The sequence below is a fragment of the Eleutherodactylus coqui genome, chromosome 8 (genome assembly GCF_035609145.1).
Source record: "Eleutherodactylus coqui strain aEleCoq1 chromosome 8, aEleCoq1.hap1, whole genome shotgun sequence".
Lineage (NCBI taxonomy): Eukaryota > Metazoa > Chordata > Amphibia > Anura > Eleutherodactylidae > Eleutherodactylus > Eleutherodactylus coqui.
This window is the reverse complement of record NC_089844.1, coordinates 23,969,755-23,988,882: the sequence shown is the minus strand read 5'-3', so window position 1 is coordinate 23,988,882 and position 19,128 is coordinate 23,969,755. Positions and strand designations below refer to the sequence as shown.

The 19,128-nt window shown below is 54.6% G+C and overlaps 1 protein-coding gene across 1 annotated transcript; it reads left to right on the top strand.

Moving 5' to 3' along the window:
- The first annotated feature begins 298 nt into the window (after nt 1-298).
- SEC22A (SEC22 homolog A, vesicle trafficking protein) lies at nt 299-18,210 on the top strand. The gene is made up of 7 exons (XM_066575320.1): nt 299-434; nt 6,496-6,696; nt 9,662-9,825; nt 11,181-11,360; nt 13,163-13,281; nt 16,635-16,697; nt 17,802-18,210. The coding sequence occupies exons 2-7, from the start codon at nt 6,515-6,517 to the stop codon at nt 18,000-18,002; spliced, it is 909 nt and encodes a 302-aa protein (XP_066431417.1). The 5' UTR covers nt 299-434; nt 6,496-6,514; the 3' UTR covers nt 18,003-18,210.
- The last annotated feature ends 918 nt before the right edge of the window (nt 18,211-19,128 follow it).

Sequence of the window (19,128 nt, the reverse complement as noted above, 5' to 3'; positions counted from 1 at the left end):
GGATCAAACAGTTTACGAAAAACAGTACATTTTCTAGCTTGACATGTTCAAATATGTTAAGTTCACAGGTGGCCCTATTAGAAGACAGCTGCAATGTAAAGCATGGAGGAGAGACTCCTGCATCCTGATATAACGGCATAATAGAAGCATCTAGACTCTTCACTATTAAATATCTCACTTTACGGCTCCTCTGTCTCAGGCTGCCGTAAAGCACCTCCCAGCATCCGACAGCCAGGTAGGAATCCGATCACGTGAGCAAAGCACGGGTCACGTGTCTAATGCCCGGAAGCACCGTGCAGACGCCGTCACCATGGTGACCGCTGTCTCCGCTCCCGGCATGCAGCGCGCTGGACACGTCACAGAAGAGGTAGAGAGAGGCCTGAAGAAGCGGAGTCGGAGCGGCGGCTGAAACCGGAGGAACCGGGAGGGGGACGGTAAGAAGAGGAGAAGGAGCTGATGCAGCATTGCCGCTAGTGTCAACTCATGTCAGGAGCCATGACAGCTGGTGTACACAGAGGGGAGCCCCCTCTTCTCCATCACCCACCACACAGAGTGGAGCCCCTCTCCCCGTCACCCACTGCACCTAGGGGATCCTCCCCCCCCCCCCCCCCCCCCCCCAGTCATCCACTGCACAGAGGGGTTCCACCCATTCCCTCCCCTGGTCACCCCCAACACAGATGGGGTCACCCACGGCAGAGAGGGGTCCCCCCACCCCCGACACCCACGGCACAAAGGGATCCCCTCTGCTGACACCCACGGCACAGAGGGGTCACCCACAGCACGGAGGGGTGTCGTCCCCCCACCCCCGACACCCACGGCACAAAGGGGGTCACCCACAGCACGGAGGGGTCCCCCCCCCGACACCCACGGCACGGAGGGGTCCCCCCCCCATCACCCATGGCACGGAGGGGTCCCCCCCCCATCACCCATGGCACGGAGGGGTCACCCACGGCACAGAGGGGTCCCCCCCCCCCGTCACCCACGGCACAGAGAGGTCACCCACGGCACAGAGGGGTCCCCCCCCCCCCGTCACCCACGGCACAGAGGGGTCCCCCGTCACCCACGGCACAGAGGGGTGTCGTGTCCCCCCCCCCCCCCCCCCCGACACCCACGGCAGAGAGGGGTCCCCCCACCCCCGACACCCACGGCAGAGAGGGGTCCCCCCACCCCCGACACCCACGGCACAGAGGGGTCCCCCCACCCCCGACACCCACGGCACAGAGGGGTCACCCCCCCCCCCCGTCACCCACGGCACAGAGGGGTCCCCCCCGCCCCCGTCACCCACGGCACAGAGGGGTCCCCCACCCCACCCCCCGTCACCCACGGCACAGAGGGGTGTCGTGTCCCCCCCCCCCCCCCCGACACCCACGGCAGAGAGGGGTCCCCCCACCCCCGACACCCACGGCACAGAGGGGTCACCCACAGCACGGAGGGGTGTGTGTGTGTGTGTCCCCCCCCCCCCCCCCCCGACACCCACGGCACAGAGGGGTCACCCACAGCACGGAGGGGTGTGTGTGTGTGTCCCCCCCCCCCCCCCCGACACCCACGGCACAGAGGGGTGTCGTGTCCCCCCCCCCCCTGACACCCACGGTAGAGAGGGGTCCCCCCACCCCCCGACACCCACGGCACAGAGGGGTCACCCACAGCACGGAGGGGGGTGTGTGTGTGTGTGTCGTCGTCCCCCCCCACCCCCCGACACCCACGGCACGGAGGGGTCACCCACGGCACAGAGGGGCCCACCCCCCCCCGTCACCCACGGCACAGAGGGGTCCCCCCCCCCCGTCACCCACGGCACAGAGGGGTCCCCCCCCCCCGTCACCCACGGCACAGAGGGGTCCCCCCCCCCCCCGTCACCCACGGCACAGAGGGGTCCCCCCCCCCCCCCCCCCGTCACCCACGGCACAGAGGGGTCCCCCCCCCCCCGTCACCCACGGCACAGAGGGGTCCCCCCCGCCCCCGTCACCCACGGCACAGAGGGGTCCCCCCTCCCCCCCCCGTCACCCACGGCACAGAGGGGTCCCCCCCCCCCGTCACCCACGGCACAGAGGGGTCCCGTCCCCCCCCGTCACCCACGGCACAGAGGGGTCCCCCCCCCCCCGTCACCCACGGCACAGAGGGGTCCCCCCCCCCCCCCGTCACCCACGGCACAGAGGGGTCCCCCCCCGTCACCCACGGCACAGAGGGGTCCCCCCCCCGACACCCACGGCACAGAGGGGTCCCCCCCCCGTCACCCACGGCACAGAGTATTGTGTCCATCCCCCCCCCCCCCCCCGCGGCACAGAGGGGTCCCCCCCCGTCACCCACGGCACAGAGGGGTGTCCCCCCCCCCCCCCCCCGGTCACCCACGGCACAGAGTATTGTGTCCATCCCCCCCCCCCCCCGTCACCCACGGCACAGAGGGGTCCCCCCCCGTCACCCACGGCACAGAGGGGTCCCCCGTCCCCCCCGTCCCCCGCCATGCACAGAGGGGAGCTCTACCGCACAGACAGGATCCTCCCCGTCCCCCGCCGCGCACAGAGGGGAGCCCCACCGCACAGACAGGATCCCACCCGCCGCGCACAGAGGGGAGCCCCCGTCCCCCGCCGCCCATGGTACATAGGGAAGCCGCCTTTTCCCATCCTCCGTCATGCACGGCACAGAGTTACCCCCCATCATACTTTCCTTTTTCCCCCCATATAGAAGAGGGTGCCAACCCTGTGCCGGTCATGGAGGGAAGATGCTGATTCTCCACTGCCCACAGAGGGGCGCCATTTGGCATACTGCGAATAGGATAGTTTGAGTCGTGTAGGATGGGTGAGGTGGTCTTGGTACGTGACTGGTGGCCGCAGGGGTGATTATAGTCGCCATCCGACTCATTAGGCGCTTTATACGTAGATCTGTCCTGGTGATTATGGCTGCGCTTCCTCCTAATGGCCGACCAGGACAAGTAATCTCTGATGTTCCCGGAGCGCTCATCACAGTCCGGGCACGCCGCCGCGCTCCTTGGGTAGAAGCAATCTGTTCTTCTCCAGCTGGGGTGCAGCAGGGCATGCTGGGAGCTGTAGTACCACAGCTGCTGGAGGGACACAGATGGTAGCGCCGCGAGGTCTCTGCTTTATAAATATTATAATGGCGCCTGCGCCCCCCCCCCCCTCCCCCTCTGTCTGCTCCACCGCAAGAATATACAAAAGACATTACAGGTTGTGCACAATCCCATCATCGGAGCTTCTCCGCAAAATGTTCATCTCCGGCCGAAGAGAGCCCCAGTAAATAATTCACAGTGTGTCTGGATGTGAAGAAGAATGTTCACTTTCACTGACAGCAAGCAGAGATCTAGAAACTGGGAAGGAATTGAAGCACAAAGTGTCTTAGAAATTTGCTGAACTTTGTACACTGATGCGAACGCTTCCTACAAGGCCGCACATACATGGCTGATAGAAACGGGCAGGACGCACAGAATTTGCGCAGTTTGTTTACACGGGGGGGGGGGGTTACCTCTCACACCGATGGTGCGAGATAGAAAGACTGAAGCGGGTCCTATTTTCGTGCGACTCTCGTACAATAACTGTGACGGGGGGGGGGGGGGGGATCCTTCTGTGGGATGCGAGTTGCGCCCAGCATCTTGGTTACAATTCGCTGTCGCCTGTGTACATACGGCCGGGCGGTGCGTTCAGACGGGCGAGGGCAATATCAGTCCAAGAGTACCCCATTGCTGCCCCTGCGATTATTCCCTCTGGCAGAAGCATCTCACATGTATAGGCGGGCGCGATACGAGTTTATCAGCTCCCATAAGAATGTGCGATTCTTCAATAGAAGCCCCCAAGTGTAGGACCCCCAAATATAGCGGGCGCAGGAATCGTGTCATACCGATACAACCTGCGTCCGTGCCGGTAACACTCCGCCTCCTCGGCGGCCGCGGCTCAGCACCGTTCTTGCTTTATGTTCTCCTCCCCGCTGCCTTCTACCTGAGGCCGATCTCCGAACATCTGCCGCATCCTCGCTCCGTCAGTCACCCGCTCGCCGCCCGGGGCGTCCGCGCTCAGCTTTTTGGCGTCTTTTCCAGGATTTCGCGCTGTTGGTTTTTCTCGCTTTCCGCAGTTCATTAATTTGTGCTCTATTGAAGAGTTTGAGTTATTAATGGCGCCCTTAATGGAAACGCCGACAAGACGGCGGTCTATTTCCATGAGATAAAATCCCGGAGTTTGTATCTGCAGCCAACATGGCAGAGCATAAAAGGGCCATTTACTGCGCGCATATTTCATCTTTACTGGAGAGTAATAACGCCGCCGCCAATCCATCACCGAACATCCGAGGGGGGGGCCTACCTGCAAGCGGTGATCGGGAAGACAGTGAGGTCTCTACACTTCTGTCAGCCTCTCCCCAGCCTGAAAGGGCTGATAACAGGGAGCAATAGATTGCATTCACCTGTCCTGCAGTCGGCCTTCCTTCTGGTCTGAAATGGCTGATAACAGGGATTAATAGATTGTACTGTCCTGTCCTGCAGTCTGCCTTCCTTCTGGCCTGAAATGGCTGATAACAGGGAGCAATAGATTGCATTCACCTGTTCTACAGTCGGCCTCCCTCTGACCTAAACTGGCTGATAACAGGGAGTAATAGATTATACTCTCCTGTCCTGCAGTCGGCTTCTCCCCATCCTGGAATGGCTGGTAAGAAGACACAGATCCCATGTTAGTTGCAGCCCCACAGAGCACAGCTTTTCATGCCCCTAGGGGGCGCTGCCAGACGGGGCAGGTTCTGTCAGCTGCAGTATGAGGGAACGAGTGCTGCTCTTGGGCACACTCTAGTTTCTGATATTGACATACAGCTGTGACATCCAGGCATCACCGAGACGCCTCCCGATCACAGAGAGCGCACCTGCGGCAGAGACATCTGCGGTCCGCTCGCTGCCAAGTCTCGTCCTTTCTTCTCCGCTGTCCCCGCCGGGGATCAGCGAGGAGCTGCGCTCTGTTACCTTGTATTAATTAGAACCGTTCTATCTGCAGATCTCGCCGGGGAGCCGGCCGTTATAACGGATGGGCGTCGCGGGGTTCAGTATATATCATAGGAGACAAACTCACGGGCCAGGGTGCCAAAGTCCAGCGCGGCCCCCATTACTCTCCATGGCTGTCCGGGACTTGACGCTGCATCGCTGGATCTCTAAAGGGGTCTGTTGATGCAGTTCTAGCTACCGCAGGCAATGCTGTGGTTGTCAAAGTTTAGGGGCATGAGCCCCAAGGCCAGATATGTTGCACCCCCACCCCCTACACCTCCCCACTGCCCCCTTCCTTTCCAAAAATGAAGCTATAGAGGAGACATCATATCCCCCCTATGACTATTATAATGCAGCGGGCCCATATACTGTAGCCAGATCCTAGCCGCACACAGTGGTAGTGATTACAGTGCCGTTACCTCCAGTGGTCTCGTGTCATGTCTCCACTTTCTGTTATTTCTTTATCTAGCCCAGACCACCATGTAGATTTCTTCCAGCCACGATTCATCTTTGCACATACCCCCCCGCTCGGCCACTATCTCCAATGCCCCTCTCAGTGCCCCATACATTACTGGTACTCCCTTTGTATCCCATAAAGTAAGTGCCCCCAAACAGTAATATTTCCTGCACAGTGCCCGCTACACAAAATATTGCCTGCTTTGAGCCCCACAGTAAGAGTGCCACCCTTCTTTTTAAGCCCCCCAGAGTAATAATTCCCCTCTGTGCCAACACATTCTAAAAGGGCTCATCCGTGTACCCACATCCTAATAGGACCTCCTTTGTGTCTCCACATCCTGATGGCCCCCCTCAGCGCAGCCACAATTTCATAGGGCCCCACAATCCCTAAACTACGTTGATCGCTGGGTTAACTTCTTGACTTTATACAGGCTGCCCCCTGACAGGTCACATGTCACGTATAGCGGGTCCGGACTCCTCCCTCATCTGCTGGCTGTCTGGTGCTCATACAATACTCTGACTGCCAGGAGCCCGAGGGAGGAGTCTGGCCCTGCTATACACGACATGTGACCTGTCAGGGGGGCAGCCTGAGTAAAGCCAGGAAGTAAGCTTAACCCAGCGATCACCGTAGTTTTGGAAGTGGGGGGGGGGTCCGGTGTTGGGTGCCCTGACTGCTATTGTGGTGAGGGATGCCTTTGGTGCTCCTGGCTTAGGGCCTCGGATGCAATGACGACAGCTGTGACCCCTATAGCTACGCCACTAGTTGGAGACTTGTGTTCATCCTGAGCCTCCTGATTCATGTAAAGTACCTCCTCCACAAGCAGAGCAGATGGGTCTACATAGCAGTCCTCACCATTCAGGCCGTGGTGGTCACCCCGTATCTGTTACCCATGATGCCCCTGTCTCGGACCTATGTGGTCAGCTGGTGAGGAGAGCAGTGATGTTGTGTCATATGACCCTATTAGTGACCAATCCAGTGACAGCCATAAGACGTGTATTATACTGTGGCCGCAGTCATGTGACCGTGCGCCATTCTGTGATCCATAACTATGTGCTCTCTGTCCCTCCAGATCCTAAACGCTGTTGGAAATGTCCGTCATCCTATTTGCCTCTGTGGTTCGGGCGAGAGATGGACTCCCGCTATCTGCCTCCACTGACCACGAGCAGAACATGTCCGTACAGGAGACCAAGAAATACGTGAAAGTGCTGTCCCGAAAACTGGAGCAGCTCCCGGACCGCTGCACCATGCGGAGGGGCCCGCACCATATCAAGTGAGTAGTCGACTGCGGGGGCAACAAGTGCTGCTCCTACCCGGGGCCACAAAAGGGTCAGAACCTTCCCCCTCGCCTTGTAAGAACTACAGTCATCAGCATGATGTGTGGTGTCTGTGGCGATCAGCTGGGAACCTGGCAGTAAGTCCTCATTGTCCCTGCAGCACCTCCGCAGGGGACATCAAGCATTACACCGTGTCCATTCACATCAGTGGAATCATACAGGATGAGTCCTCTATGTAACTGTTCTTCACTGTGGATGAAAGATGAGCGTCGAGGACCCCTCACTGTTAAAGGGGTTATCCACTAATTATCTATCTAAAGGATGAAGATGAATGTCAGTTGGGGTGCAGCTGCTGGGGACCCCCAGCGATCCTGACGTCTGTGAACCCCAAGTTCTTGTGAATAGAGCAGCGCTGCGCATCTGTGACCGCCACGAAGGAAGATTGCCGAGCGCATCAATCTTCCTCTTCCCCGTAGTGGTGATCACACATGTGCAGTGCTGCTCCAGTCACATGTGCGCAGATGTTAAGATCACCCAGCGGTCAGGCGTTTATCAGAAACCCCTTTAATGATCCGCTACAGTACTCAGTAGAGATGGAAAGACCTGGAAAAAAGTTTTGTTTTCTTATGTTCTATAGTGTGAAAACAACTTTTATGACTTGGTTAAAGTCTCATCGAGAACAGGGGTCATGTGCCCGCCCCCCTCACTGCTGCCCACTGCAGGAGTCGTGCATGCGCTGCGCCGTGCCATTCATTCTCAGTGGGACTGTTGAAGATAGCCGAGCGCCTATCGAAATGAACGTGACGTCACCTGCCTGAGAAGAGGCTGCTGGGGGTCCTGGGCCGGGGACCCCCACCCATCTGATGATGACCTGTCATCCTGCGCACAAGTCACCAATATCTGAAAGTCCTTTTCCCCCGGGTGACTGTCCCTCTTGTGATTTCAGACGGCAGCGATCACCACTCAGTGACTGGAGGCGGCCCACCCAACTCCACAGTAAGCGGGCCGTCATTCACAGATGAGTGATTCTGTTTGCGCGGCCGACAGTTGTTTGATTTTTCTGCCCTTATAAACCGAACCATGAACAATAAATTGCCATTCGTCATTCGGTTGCCGGCAGCGTTCACACCAAACGATATCGTGGACATTTTCACAATCCAGTATGGATGTGAAGAATAATCGCTCAGCCTGAGGCTTCGGCACACGGACTTTATAAAAGTCTACCTAAAATTATTGGGCGCAACTCGCATCGGACGACACATGGACATCCCAGCCGCCTGCTCTCCGGGAGCGCGGGACGCCTCACGTCGTTCTCGTACGAGTAAGAAATGAAAAAGCCTCAGTAAGCAGAAATCGCGAGGATTTGAGCATTGTTATCGTTCCGGTCCTGCGATTCTAGACAGACCCCGGTAAGGTCACACTGTATTTGAGCCGGCCGTATATACGTAGGACCTACTAAAAGGACACCCATTTGGCTTCTGTCGGGTGACTGGGGTTCTATAGATGCGGTTGATGTATACGCTTCACCGGCACATGCGGCAAATATATGCGGCAAACACAGTGTGATTGCATTGGTGGTTGCATGAAACCGCACATGTAGGGGATGTACATTTTGGGTGTAGTGTCCCTTTAAGGCTTTGGCATCGGAGCCCTCCTGCAGCGGCAGCATCAGTGCGAGCGTCATCCCATTGTGAGACCTGACATTGTGACAAGGACGCCGGGACGTCAGAGCAGATGGTGCGATGACATTATTGATAACCACGTCTGAGGATCAGCAAATACACGGAGAGGACCTGATCTGTCACAGGAGGGTGGTGGCGACCTCACACGACTCCGCAAACCCTTCACCCCCAGTCACCGCACATCACCCATCATAGGATAGCAGCGGGGGCCTCATATGGTGCTGCACCCCTTCACCCCTGGTCACTGCTTATCACCCATCATAGGATGGCAGCGGGGGCCTCATATGGTGCTGCACCCCTTCACCCCTGGTCACTGCTTATCACCCATCATAGGATGGCAGCGGGGGCCTCATATGGTGCTGCACCCCTTCACCCGTGGTCACTGCTTATCACCCATCATAGGATGGCAGCGGGGGCCTCATATGGCTCCACACCCCTTCACCCCCAGTCACTGCACATCACCCATCATAGGATGGCAACGGTGGCCTCATATGGCTCCACACCCCTTCACGCCCAGTCACTGCACATCACTCATCATAGGATGGCAACAGTGGCCTCATATGGCTCCACACCCCTTCACGCCCAGTCACTGCACATCACCCATCATAGGATGGCAACGGTGGCCTCATATGGTGCCACACCCCTTCACCCCCAGTCACCGCACATCACCCATCATAGGATGGCAGCGGGGGCCTCATATGGCTCCACACCCCTTCACACCCAGTCACTGCACATCACCCATCATAGGATGGCAACAGTGGCCTCATATGGCTCCACACCCCTTCACGCCCAGTCACTGCACATCACCCATCATAGGATGGCAACGGTGGCCTCATATGGTGCCACACCCCTTCACCCCCAGTCACCACACATCACCCATCATAGGATGGCAGCGGTGGCCTCGTATGGTGCTGCACCCCTTCACCCCCAGTCACCGCACATCACCCATCATAGGATGACAGTGGGGGCTTCATATGGTGCTGCACCCCTTCATGCCTGATCACCGCACATCACCCATCATAGGATGGCAGTGGGGGGCCTCATGGCGCTGCACCCCTTCACCCCATGTCACCGCACGTCACCCATCATAGGAAGGCAGCAGGGGGCCTCACATGACTCCACACCCCTTCACCCCATGTCACCGCACATCACCCATCATAGGATGGCAGTTCTGAATCCATCAGGGCTTTCCCCATCTGCTGGTAGTCCGTAGTCCGGGGTGTGCGGGTGGCTAAAGTCGCCTGCGGCCGTCCGTGTTGACAGCCTTGTGTCGTTGCAGCTTCATCAGCTCCCTGGGCGTCAGCTACGTGATGCTGTGTGCGGACAGCTACCCCAGCGTCCTCGCCTTCTGCTTCCTGGACGAGCTGCAGAAGGAGTTCATCACGACCTACCAGATGGTTCACATCAACTCCGCCATCCGGCCGTACTCCTTCATAGAGTTCGGTGAGTGTCCGTAATCCTCTGCGACGGCCGCTGCGCCGCATGTTCAGCGACTTCACACGTAGCGGCCATTGTGTCCACAGTCCGGCGGCGGATGATCACAGCGCTTCCATCCTGAGCATTCAGCGCGTTCGACTGCAGCTGACCGCCGCGGTAATCATCACGGCTCGTCTTCCTTCTCGTTAAGTGGCTTCTAATCTCTGGCGGGTTTTTTTTATCGCGGCTTTCTTTTCTTGATTGCTGTTTAATTAATTTCAGCTTTGCTCTCCTCCTCACATCCTGCCTGATAAACGGCGGGTGAAGAGCCGCTTCCACATCATGGTGCAGATTCCCTCGTTCTCCCACCGTCTGCAGTTATTTTGTGCTCCAGTTACATCCAGAGCTGCGCACTTTTAGAGCTGCGGTTGTATCCTGCTGCGTTGCGTCTTGGAAGACGTATTTTTTGCTTTACCAAACCCAACGGACGCTCATGTAGAAGCGCGGTCAGGATGAACACCATTCATTGTAACGCAAAAATACCAGAAAATCAGTGTAACGACATTAACCCCTTAGTGACCGGCCTACTTTGTGACTTCTAAGACCAAGCGGTTTTCATTGTCGCATTGCAAGAGCCGTAACCCACTTCAGGCTTCTGGTTGCCATGGGAACCCATTGGTACCTTGCAATCATAGTGCGGGTGCCGATAGGTGAAAGAAAGAGCCCCCTCCATCCTCTGCTTACATGCTGCAGTTGCTATTGATTATGGCATGTAAGGGGTTAAACCGCCAGGATGTGAGGTTTCTCCACTCTTGGCTGTTAGAGCAGGAGCCCGGCTGTCCGTAGTCAGCCAAACCACCACCTTAAAAGGATGTATGCGGTTTAAAGGCAACTAACGAGGTCAGTAAAAATGCGTATTGTGGTCACTAAGGAGTTAATGAACTGCAGAGGTGTGACCGCAGCTCTGGATGTGACCGGAGTATAAAAAAATGATGTAACACAAGATCAATACGAGATAAGTAAACTTTACCGTACTGAACGTTTTATACGAAGATTTAGTGACTTCCAATCCTGAGCCTCGCTGTATATATTTTGCGCTCTCCGGCCGTTAATCACGTTTCCGCATCTTTCTCGCAGCCATATATTTACCCTCCGGTTTATTAACGATTCTGCAGTGGAGATAAAATGTTTGTGAGCTGACACCTTCTAAGACGTATGGCGGCGCGCGTAAGAGGTGCGATGAATAGAGAGCAGGTAACAAGCCGCTGCACATTATGGCGGATGCTGCAGGAGATGGCGGTATGATAAATGGCGTGCAGCATGGGGGTGGGTCCAGCTGCTGCACAGACGTCACCCCTGAGGAGTTTACTCTGCTCCCACAGATAACTTCATCCAGAAGACGAAGCAGAGATTCAACAACCCGCGGTCACTGACCACCAAGGTGAACCTCGCCGACATGCAGACCGAAATCCGGCTGCGGCCTCCCTACCAGATTTCACTGCAGGAGCTCGGCCTGGAGAACGGGATCAACCACCGCAAAGACCCAGCCTACAAGGGGATCGGTAAGGAGCGAGTACAAAGGGGATGAGCAATGAAGGGCAGCTTGAAGGAAACTTCTGGCAGAAATCGAAAATGCCGCTCTTGTTCTGAGTCTTGGCACCTCGCAGCGCTGACACCTTTCCAGTTGGCCACTGGCCTAGGACAGGTGTGACTGTCCAGGCACTGTGGTCACGACAAGAAATAGCTCCCTCCGCTGGTTGGTGGACGCATCGCTCATGTGACCAAGACTTAAAGCAGAAGCTGAACGTTGTTTTTGCCCAGGCGTTCCCTTTAAAGGGCATCTGTCGGCACATTTTCACACTTTGTTCTCCGTGCGCCAAACCTACCTGCAAAAGGAAGACTTCTACTTTTCTCGTGCCGTATGCTAATATCAAGCTGGAACCCCGTGTAACTCCCCCAACACCGCCCCTCTCTCAGCAAGTGACTTGGTGGTATTCACGTCATCACAGCGGTGGCCAAAGTCTCTCACATGCGCGGCGGTGTACGAGATCAGCGCATGCGCGGTAGGAATGGGTGACGTGGCTCATAACAGGGACAATTGTACTGCCATGTGCCGATCTCGGACATCACGGCGCACGCCAGAGACTTTGGCCACCGCTATGATGACTCGGAGAAAATCTCTACGTTGCTTGTGGAGAGACGGGCGGTGTTGGGGGAGTCACACAGGGTTCCAGACACGGTCCGGCCCACCCAGAATGATCGCTTGTTATAAGCATATGGCGCGGGAAGAATAAAAGTCTGCATCTTGCAGCATGTTTGGCGCACGGAGTTATTTTTGCAATTCACGTTTCATCTGTGTTTAAACAGTGCAGGATTACGGTGTGGAAATGGGGTGACCGCTTCCCTTTAAACTGGTGACTTCCCGGGGGGTCCGGCTGCTGCTTATCTCCCCTCAGTAGAAATAACCTATTTGGCGTTGTGCGTCCACGGGCGCAATGTACTCAGGTGAGGTTGGAGGTACAAGTCCTGCGTAGTAAGAAGCTGTCCTCCTTGGTCCTTTTACATGGGGCGATTTGCTTCGGTAGATGAGGGCCGATCAAGATTAGCGCTAGTGAACCCCGCCATTATTTGGGCCAGTGCAGACTCTGTAGGACGAATCACTCCCCGTATCGTGAATCCTTGGTGTCGCCAGCGCATCATTTCTCTGCAGCTGATTTTGTGTGTGTGTGTGTATAATATATATATGTTACACACACGTGTTTTGGGTTTTCTCTCTCGCAGTGATTGTTGCGAGATGGAAAAATTGCAGCTTGACCTATGTTCGTGCGAGTATTGGACAAGAATAGTATGTGCTGTGCGATGCGACTTGCGTCCGAGAATCTCGAGCGTGACTCATTATCACACCTGTACATACGGCCGTAGTCTGTACCGATGTCAGGGGGGCGAGATTTGAGTCTCTGCTGGATCGGGGGGGGGGGGGACTACTTCTGCGGAGACTATTTACTATGATTTGGTTTACAAGAGAAGCTGCTAGCGAGGCGCCGCCGTACCGTAAATCATCGCACACATTATAGTCATGTGGATCTTTCCTGCCTGTCAGGCGTTCAAATTGGTGATTCGCTCCCGGTGTGTGAATGCAGCGATCATTCACATGTGCTTATTGATCCAGCACTCAGGCCCCGGAGCCGCGCCATGGAGCGCTCAGGTGATGAATCTCATGTCCCTTCCTCCCCCTGCTGGCCCGTGCCGCCACCACCGCAGCTCCTTAACCCCTTGGTTAGATATGTGCTAGTGCAGGGAGGTAAACCAAGAGGCTTCTCGTGCCCGGCCCTTTAACTGACTGCTGTCCCTCTCCCCCTATTAGCTCCTCACCAGCGGCTGGAACCATTGACCCTGGCCGGGATCATCTCCTGTCTGCTCAGTCTGCTGTGTGCCGGACTCAATCTCATCCGAGGATTCCACTCAGTCGAGAGTCTTCTGCAGGTACTGTACCTGGGGGGCCGCAGACAAAGGGGCTCTGGTACGTGTGCTGACGGGGGGGTTCCATAAGATGCCACACTCTGCATAGTAATCGGTGTAATGTAGTCCTTATGGCTACGCCAAAATTGTGCTTTTTTTTTTTTTTTTTCTTGCCACATTTGGAAGAAAATATTACATAAAAAGCAATCAAAAAGTTGTCTGCGCCTCACAGGGGTGCCGATATAAACTACAGGCCTCCCCACAAAGCACAAGGCCTCCCACAGCGCCATCAGTGGGAAATTAAAAATACGGTGTCGCTGAAGATACAAACCATCCTGCAGAAAAAAGGGTCCTTGTGCCGATCTGTCGCCGGGGAAGAAAAGATGTGGGTAAAAAGTTGGGCCCGAGTTTGTCAGGTGTAACTCTGATTGGACGGCACATGGACACCCCGTCTGTGTTCTGTCCGATGGACATCACCCACCAACAGGTACTATTTTTGTCCCATCCTTCGGTCTGAAAATCGAACAGAAATCTCGTCGGTGGCGTGTACCCTGAAGCGGGAAGAAAAAAACTAAAAATGGCCTTGTGCTCAAGGGGTTAAAAATCCTGCTCTGGGAATCCCCTCCCGGTCCGGATTGTGTGTCCTCCAGAATTACATCATGTGACCCTCAGGAATCACACTGGCGTATGTCGCCCGCGTATTATATGCGTAGTACATAGTGCTAAAAGCCCATTGATTTATTTTGCGCCGCTCGCACCTACGTATTTTTTTCACATCCCTCATGCGCACAGGAAAAGAACGCGGCGTGACCAACTTTGCCGCATATTACGCCCTGTAATATAGGCTCTATACACAGCTCATACACGTATACATGTGTATTTTCCAGGAAATGCGTATTTTACGTGGGACACGCACGGCCATGTGCACGAGCCTTAACCCCATAATGACTCCTATATAACGTTCTTACGCGGCTGCATGGTGGGTTGTACCGCTGCCACTTGGGTACTTGGTCATCAGAGGCAGAGAAGGCAGAAATGTTTATCCACCCGTTCTGCCTTCTCAATCCCTGTATACGCAGCACTTGGTGAGCTCCATGCAGACTGGAGCGGCGCTGCCCCTAGTGGTCTTCGTGATCACTGTGACCGCGGTCTGCACATAACTAGAGTATATAGACCCTCCTACGTGCCCCGTGGTTAATACAGCCAGGCGCTGCGGACGGGTAATTGTAATAATGACCGTTTGTTGCGGGGATGGGATTCTCAGTCCATAGAAAAGAAATTAACCCCTTAACACCAGACTGTGCGGTTACGCCCCGGGTGTGTGGGGTTTATATGGAGCAAGATTGTGAGCCAATGCCGCGCAATACAAGGCTGGTGCCAGCGGTCTGTGATGGCAAACGCCCGCTACAGCCACAATCGGCATTCAGACCTATTGCTGCTGTTAGCCCTTTAAATGCTGCTGTCAATTCTGACAACGGCATTTAAATTCCCCAATCAATGTTCAGGGGTCCCGAATGTCCTCCCCCGCTCCCCCATGATGAGATAACAGGGTGCCGTTCCATTGCTATGGCAGCTGGGGGCCATTCTGAAGGCCCCCAAGGCCATCCTTAGGGTGAACGCGTATGAAGGTGTACCTGTGATATGGTTTGATGGACTGCCTGTCCAAATGGGGTATAATGTAATACTGTGGTATGACATTATACTGTGTGATCGCAAGTTCAAGTCCCTTATGGGGGCTGGAAAAAAAATGCAAAAATAAGTTTTTTATTTAATTACAAATATAAAAGTAAAAGTTTAAAAAAAAAAAAAACAACAAAAACCCCTTTTCCCATATTGGTAATAAAAACGTATTTGATGTCGCTGCATCCATAAAAGTCATCATCAGAAAACAAATAACCGCAAGAACTGCTTTTTTGGGGTCACCCCGACTCCAAGAGAATTTTTTTTATGAAAAGTAATAAAGTCGCATGAACTCCAGCCAAAAAAAACGCCTAACCCCCCCCCCCCCCCCAACTACGTTGACAGAAAGTGGCAGAATTGTGTTTTTCTTTTCACTCCACTCAGGAATGTCTTTGTCCTTCAGTTCATGAGATCGTATCTCTGATCAGTACGACCACCAATTGACACGTTTGGGCCAAGAATTGACCTTTAGTCTGACTCTGACGACCGTCCCATCATCGGTGCTCGTCTCCCCTGTAGTCGGGGTCCACAGACAGGCCGATGTACGCGAGAAATCCATCATGTCCCCCAAATATCATCTTCAGCCTCCTGGAGGAAGAACCGGCGCCTGTCGTAGTGAAGGGGTTAAATCACCTATACATGATAACCGCCCTGAAGTCGCTCACATGGGCGCTTGGGGCCTGCGTAGTTTACATGCGTGATACGCAGCGCACACAGCAAATACGCATGTAACACATATATTGAATCCCCATAACCCGCGTTGGTCTGTATTACGCGCCAAAATAGGACGTGCTGTGGTTTTCCTGAACGCAGGTGTGAGTGGCCCAATAGAAATCAACGGGCTCTTAGCACCGCGTGTTACACGGGACACGTCCGCTCATGGGTGTAAGCCGTAAGGCAGAGCGCGGTGTTACAGCCCGGGAGAGCAGCTGCACCTGGCGGCAGCTTGAGCGCGCCGGAGGCTTGTAATGAGACGATTAAACGAGCTGCAGTTGTGGCAATTACCAGCACTGGAGGTCATTAGCCAGCGGGCGGCGCTCCGTCCCACGCTGCGCCCTTCACACCATTATACACGCTCCTCTTCCTATGTAAATCTTCCCCAATAAACAGACCTGAGATCTGCTATAACGCTGCCACAGCGCCCCCTGGTGGACAGTGAGAAGATTGCAGGCAGACAATGTGCTCTGGATGTCGGGGGCCAGAAACATGCGGCTCCGCTGCGGATTGCGGATAACGTCCCGCAGACTTCTTACTGTGGTGCTCCGCTGCTGCAGCTCGTTCCTTTTATCGCTCGCTGTTGGTTCTCGGTTCTCCCGCAGATTCTCAGGAAATTCTCATTATTTAGGTTTTCTTTTTGCTATAAAACAGCCCAAACTGAGTGCAGTCTGGAGTAATACTCCCATCATCTCCCACCTGCTGACATACATGTGAGTGACACACTGTGCGTAAGGGAGATTAGATTGTGAGCTCTTGGGGTCAGGGATGCAGGGAGTGACTACAGACTGTAGAGCCGTGCTGCATGTGTTGTGGTGGAGGAGGGTACTGCTGTGTATGATGGGGTACTGCTGTGTATGATGGGGTACTGCTGTGTATGATGGGGTACTGCTGTGTATGATGGGGTACTGCTGTGTATGATGGGGTACTGCTGTGTATGATGACTTCTCTCTGATCACTGATGGTGACTTGTTGTCCTACAGAATGAGGATGACGTCAGCTGTATCATTGCCTTCTTCCTTGGGACCACTGCCTGCCTCTACCAGGTAACAGCGCTGACTACGACCCGCATCACCTCTCTGGTCCCAGATGAGCCGCTCTAATGATGTGCTAGGAATCTGTTAGATTTCCCATGAGGGATCCATTGATTTTAGTACAGAACCCCAAACCTCAGGCTTTCCTTTCCCAGCCATAAAGTTATAGAATAAAATTCTGTCTGTCTGCAGAGACCACCAGGGGGCGCTCACTGTAATTGAGTATATACAGCCACTGCTAGGTGAAAGCTCACTACACCGATATATAGGGCCACCACTAGGGGGGAAGCTCCCTATATACAGATGTATAGAGCCACCACTAGGGGGAGCTCACTGTATATAGATATGTACAGCCACCACTAGGGGGAGCTCACTGTATACAGATATACACAGCCACCACTAGGGGGAAGCTCCCTGTATACAGATATACACAGCCACCACTAGGGGGAAGCTCCCTGTATACAGATGTATAGAGCCACCACTAGGGGGAAGCTCCCTGTATACAGATGTATAGAGCCACCACTAGGGGGGGGAGCTCCCAATATACAGATGTATAGAGCCACCACTAGAGGGAGCTCACTGTATGCAGATATACACAGCCACCACTAGGGGGCGCTCCCTGTATACAGATATGTATAGAACCACCACTAGGGGGCGCTCCCTGTATACAGATATGTATAGAACCACCACTAGGGGGCGCTCCCTGTATACAGATGTATAGAGCCACCACTAGGGGGGGGAGCTCCCAATATACAGATGTATAGAGCCACCACTAGAGGGAGCTCACTGTATGCAGATATACACAGCCACCACTAGGGGGCGCTCCCTGTATACAGATATGTATAGAACCACCACTAGGGGGCGCTCCCTGTATACAGATATGTATAGAACCACCACTAGGGGGCGCTCCCTGTATACAGATATGTATAGAACCACCACTAGGGGGCGCTCCCTGTATACAGATATGTATAGAACCACCACTAGGGGGCGCTCCCTGTATACAGATATGTATAGAACCACCACTAGGGGGCGCTCCCTGTATACAGATATGTATAGAACCACCACTAGGGGGAGCTCCCTGTATACAGGCACTGAGGCGGCTGTGTTTTCTTGCAGTGCTACTTGTTTGCGTACGGCACCAGCTGGAGGAACACAAAGTCATTCCTGTCGTTCGGCCTGATCTGCCTGTCTAATATGTACCTGCATGAACTGCGCAACGCGTGGCAGCTCTTCTTCCACGTCACCGTCGGAGCGTTCGCGACTCTCCAGATACGACTCCGGCAGCCGCAGAGTAAATCTCCTGATTACAACGTCTGACTCTGGCCACGCCCACCGCGCCGCTGGAGGAAGCGGCTGCTTTCCTTAATATTTGCCTCTTTGTTATTTTCTTTTGCAGTTGACGGCGACCGTTTCTTGGTGCCTCACGTCCGGTCGCAGCGCCGCGCTGCATACGATTATGTTTGTTTTATTGCCTTTGTAAGGCAGTTTTATTCTGTTTCTAACAAATAAAACGTTTCTGTACAAATCTCGTCCGATGGTGGAAACCGATGCGAACGGAGAGCGCCGGACCCGAGGAGACGCGATCCTCACCAGGCTCATATTTAAGTATCCCCTATGGGAGTGTAAGAAATAAATCACCAAAGCAGATTCAGTGACAGCAAGCAGAGGTTTTGAAAATGTTGAAGCGTGCGCCAGAATTTTGGCAGCAAAACGTTGCAGTTCTGTTGCCGAGGTTTCGCCCCAAGACTTAAAAATGTTGCGCTTGAACTTGAATATATCCGTACTTCTGCCCCAGTGATTCTAAGGCCGCTCTCACAATGAAATATAAGCCCTAGCTACATGTTTAAAGTCCTCCAGCAGAGCTTCCTGGTCAGGAGTTTGAAAAACTCCGCCTCCAGAAAGTGCTGTCTGTGATTGGCTGAGCCACGAATGGCTATGATTTGTTTTTTGAGTGCTGGCTCTGATTGGCCAGTTTTTGGAGGAGAGAAACTGAAATAGCGGGTCTGTGTTATTCCACATTGATTTCAGTGGGGTTTCCATTCCTTAGCTTTTAACCTCCGATCCGTTCTTTTCCATTATATCGGAGAGACGGAAACCCTGAACCGACCCCAACGCTGGTCTGGGAGCGGCCTGTGGCGAGTTCACACAAACAGATTTGCGCACAATAATAGAACGTATTGATTCCAATGAGTTCACATAAGCGTATTTGGCTGCGCAATATTGTCACGAAAAGGCGTCCGCAGCGTGGCGTCCATTCCTGCACATCTGCACAGCGAAGGAAACCATCTTGACCTCATTAAACTAATATTTCGGGGACTGAGAGCGTCAGCGCGGCTTTTTTTTTGTTCACGCAATTGTGCAGAATTGTGTGCGCAAAAAGTACCGTACAAATGCTGCTGCACACGCAATGCAGAAGACGCGCTGCAAATACGCTTGTGTGACT

What these genes read in the sequence shown, in the direction of transcription:
- SEC22A (XM_066575320.1), top strand. Translation starts at nt 6,515, where the DNA reads ATGTCCGTCATCCTATTTGCCTCTGTGGTTCGGGCGAGAGATGGACTC. An exon ending in CAGTCGAGAGTCTTCTGCAG is followed by an intron (nt 13,282 to 16,634) that starts GTACTGTACCTG and finishes GTTGTCCTACAG; the next exon opens with AATGAGGATGACGTCAGCTG. An exon ending in CCACTGCCTGCCTCTACCAG is followed by an intron (nt 16,698 to 17,801) that starts GTAACAGCGCTG and finishes GTTTTCTTGCAG; the next exon opens with TGCTACTTGTTTGCGTACGG.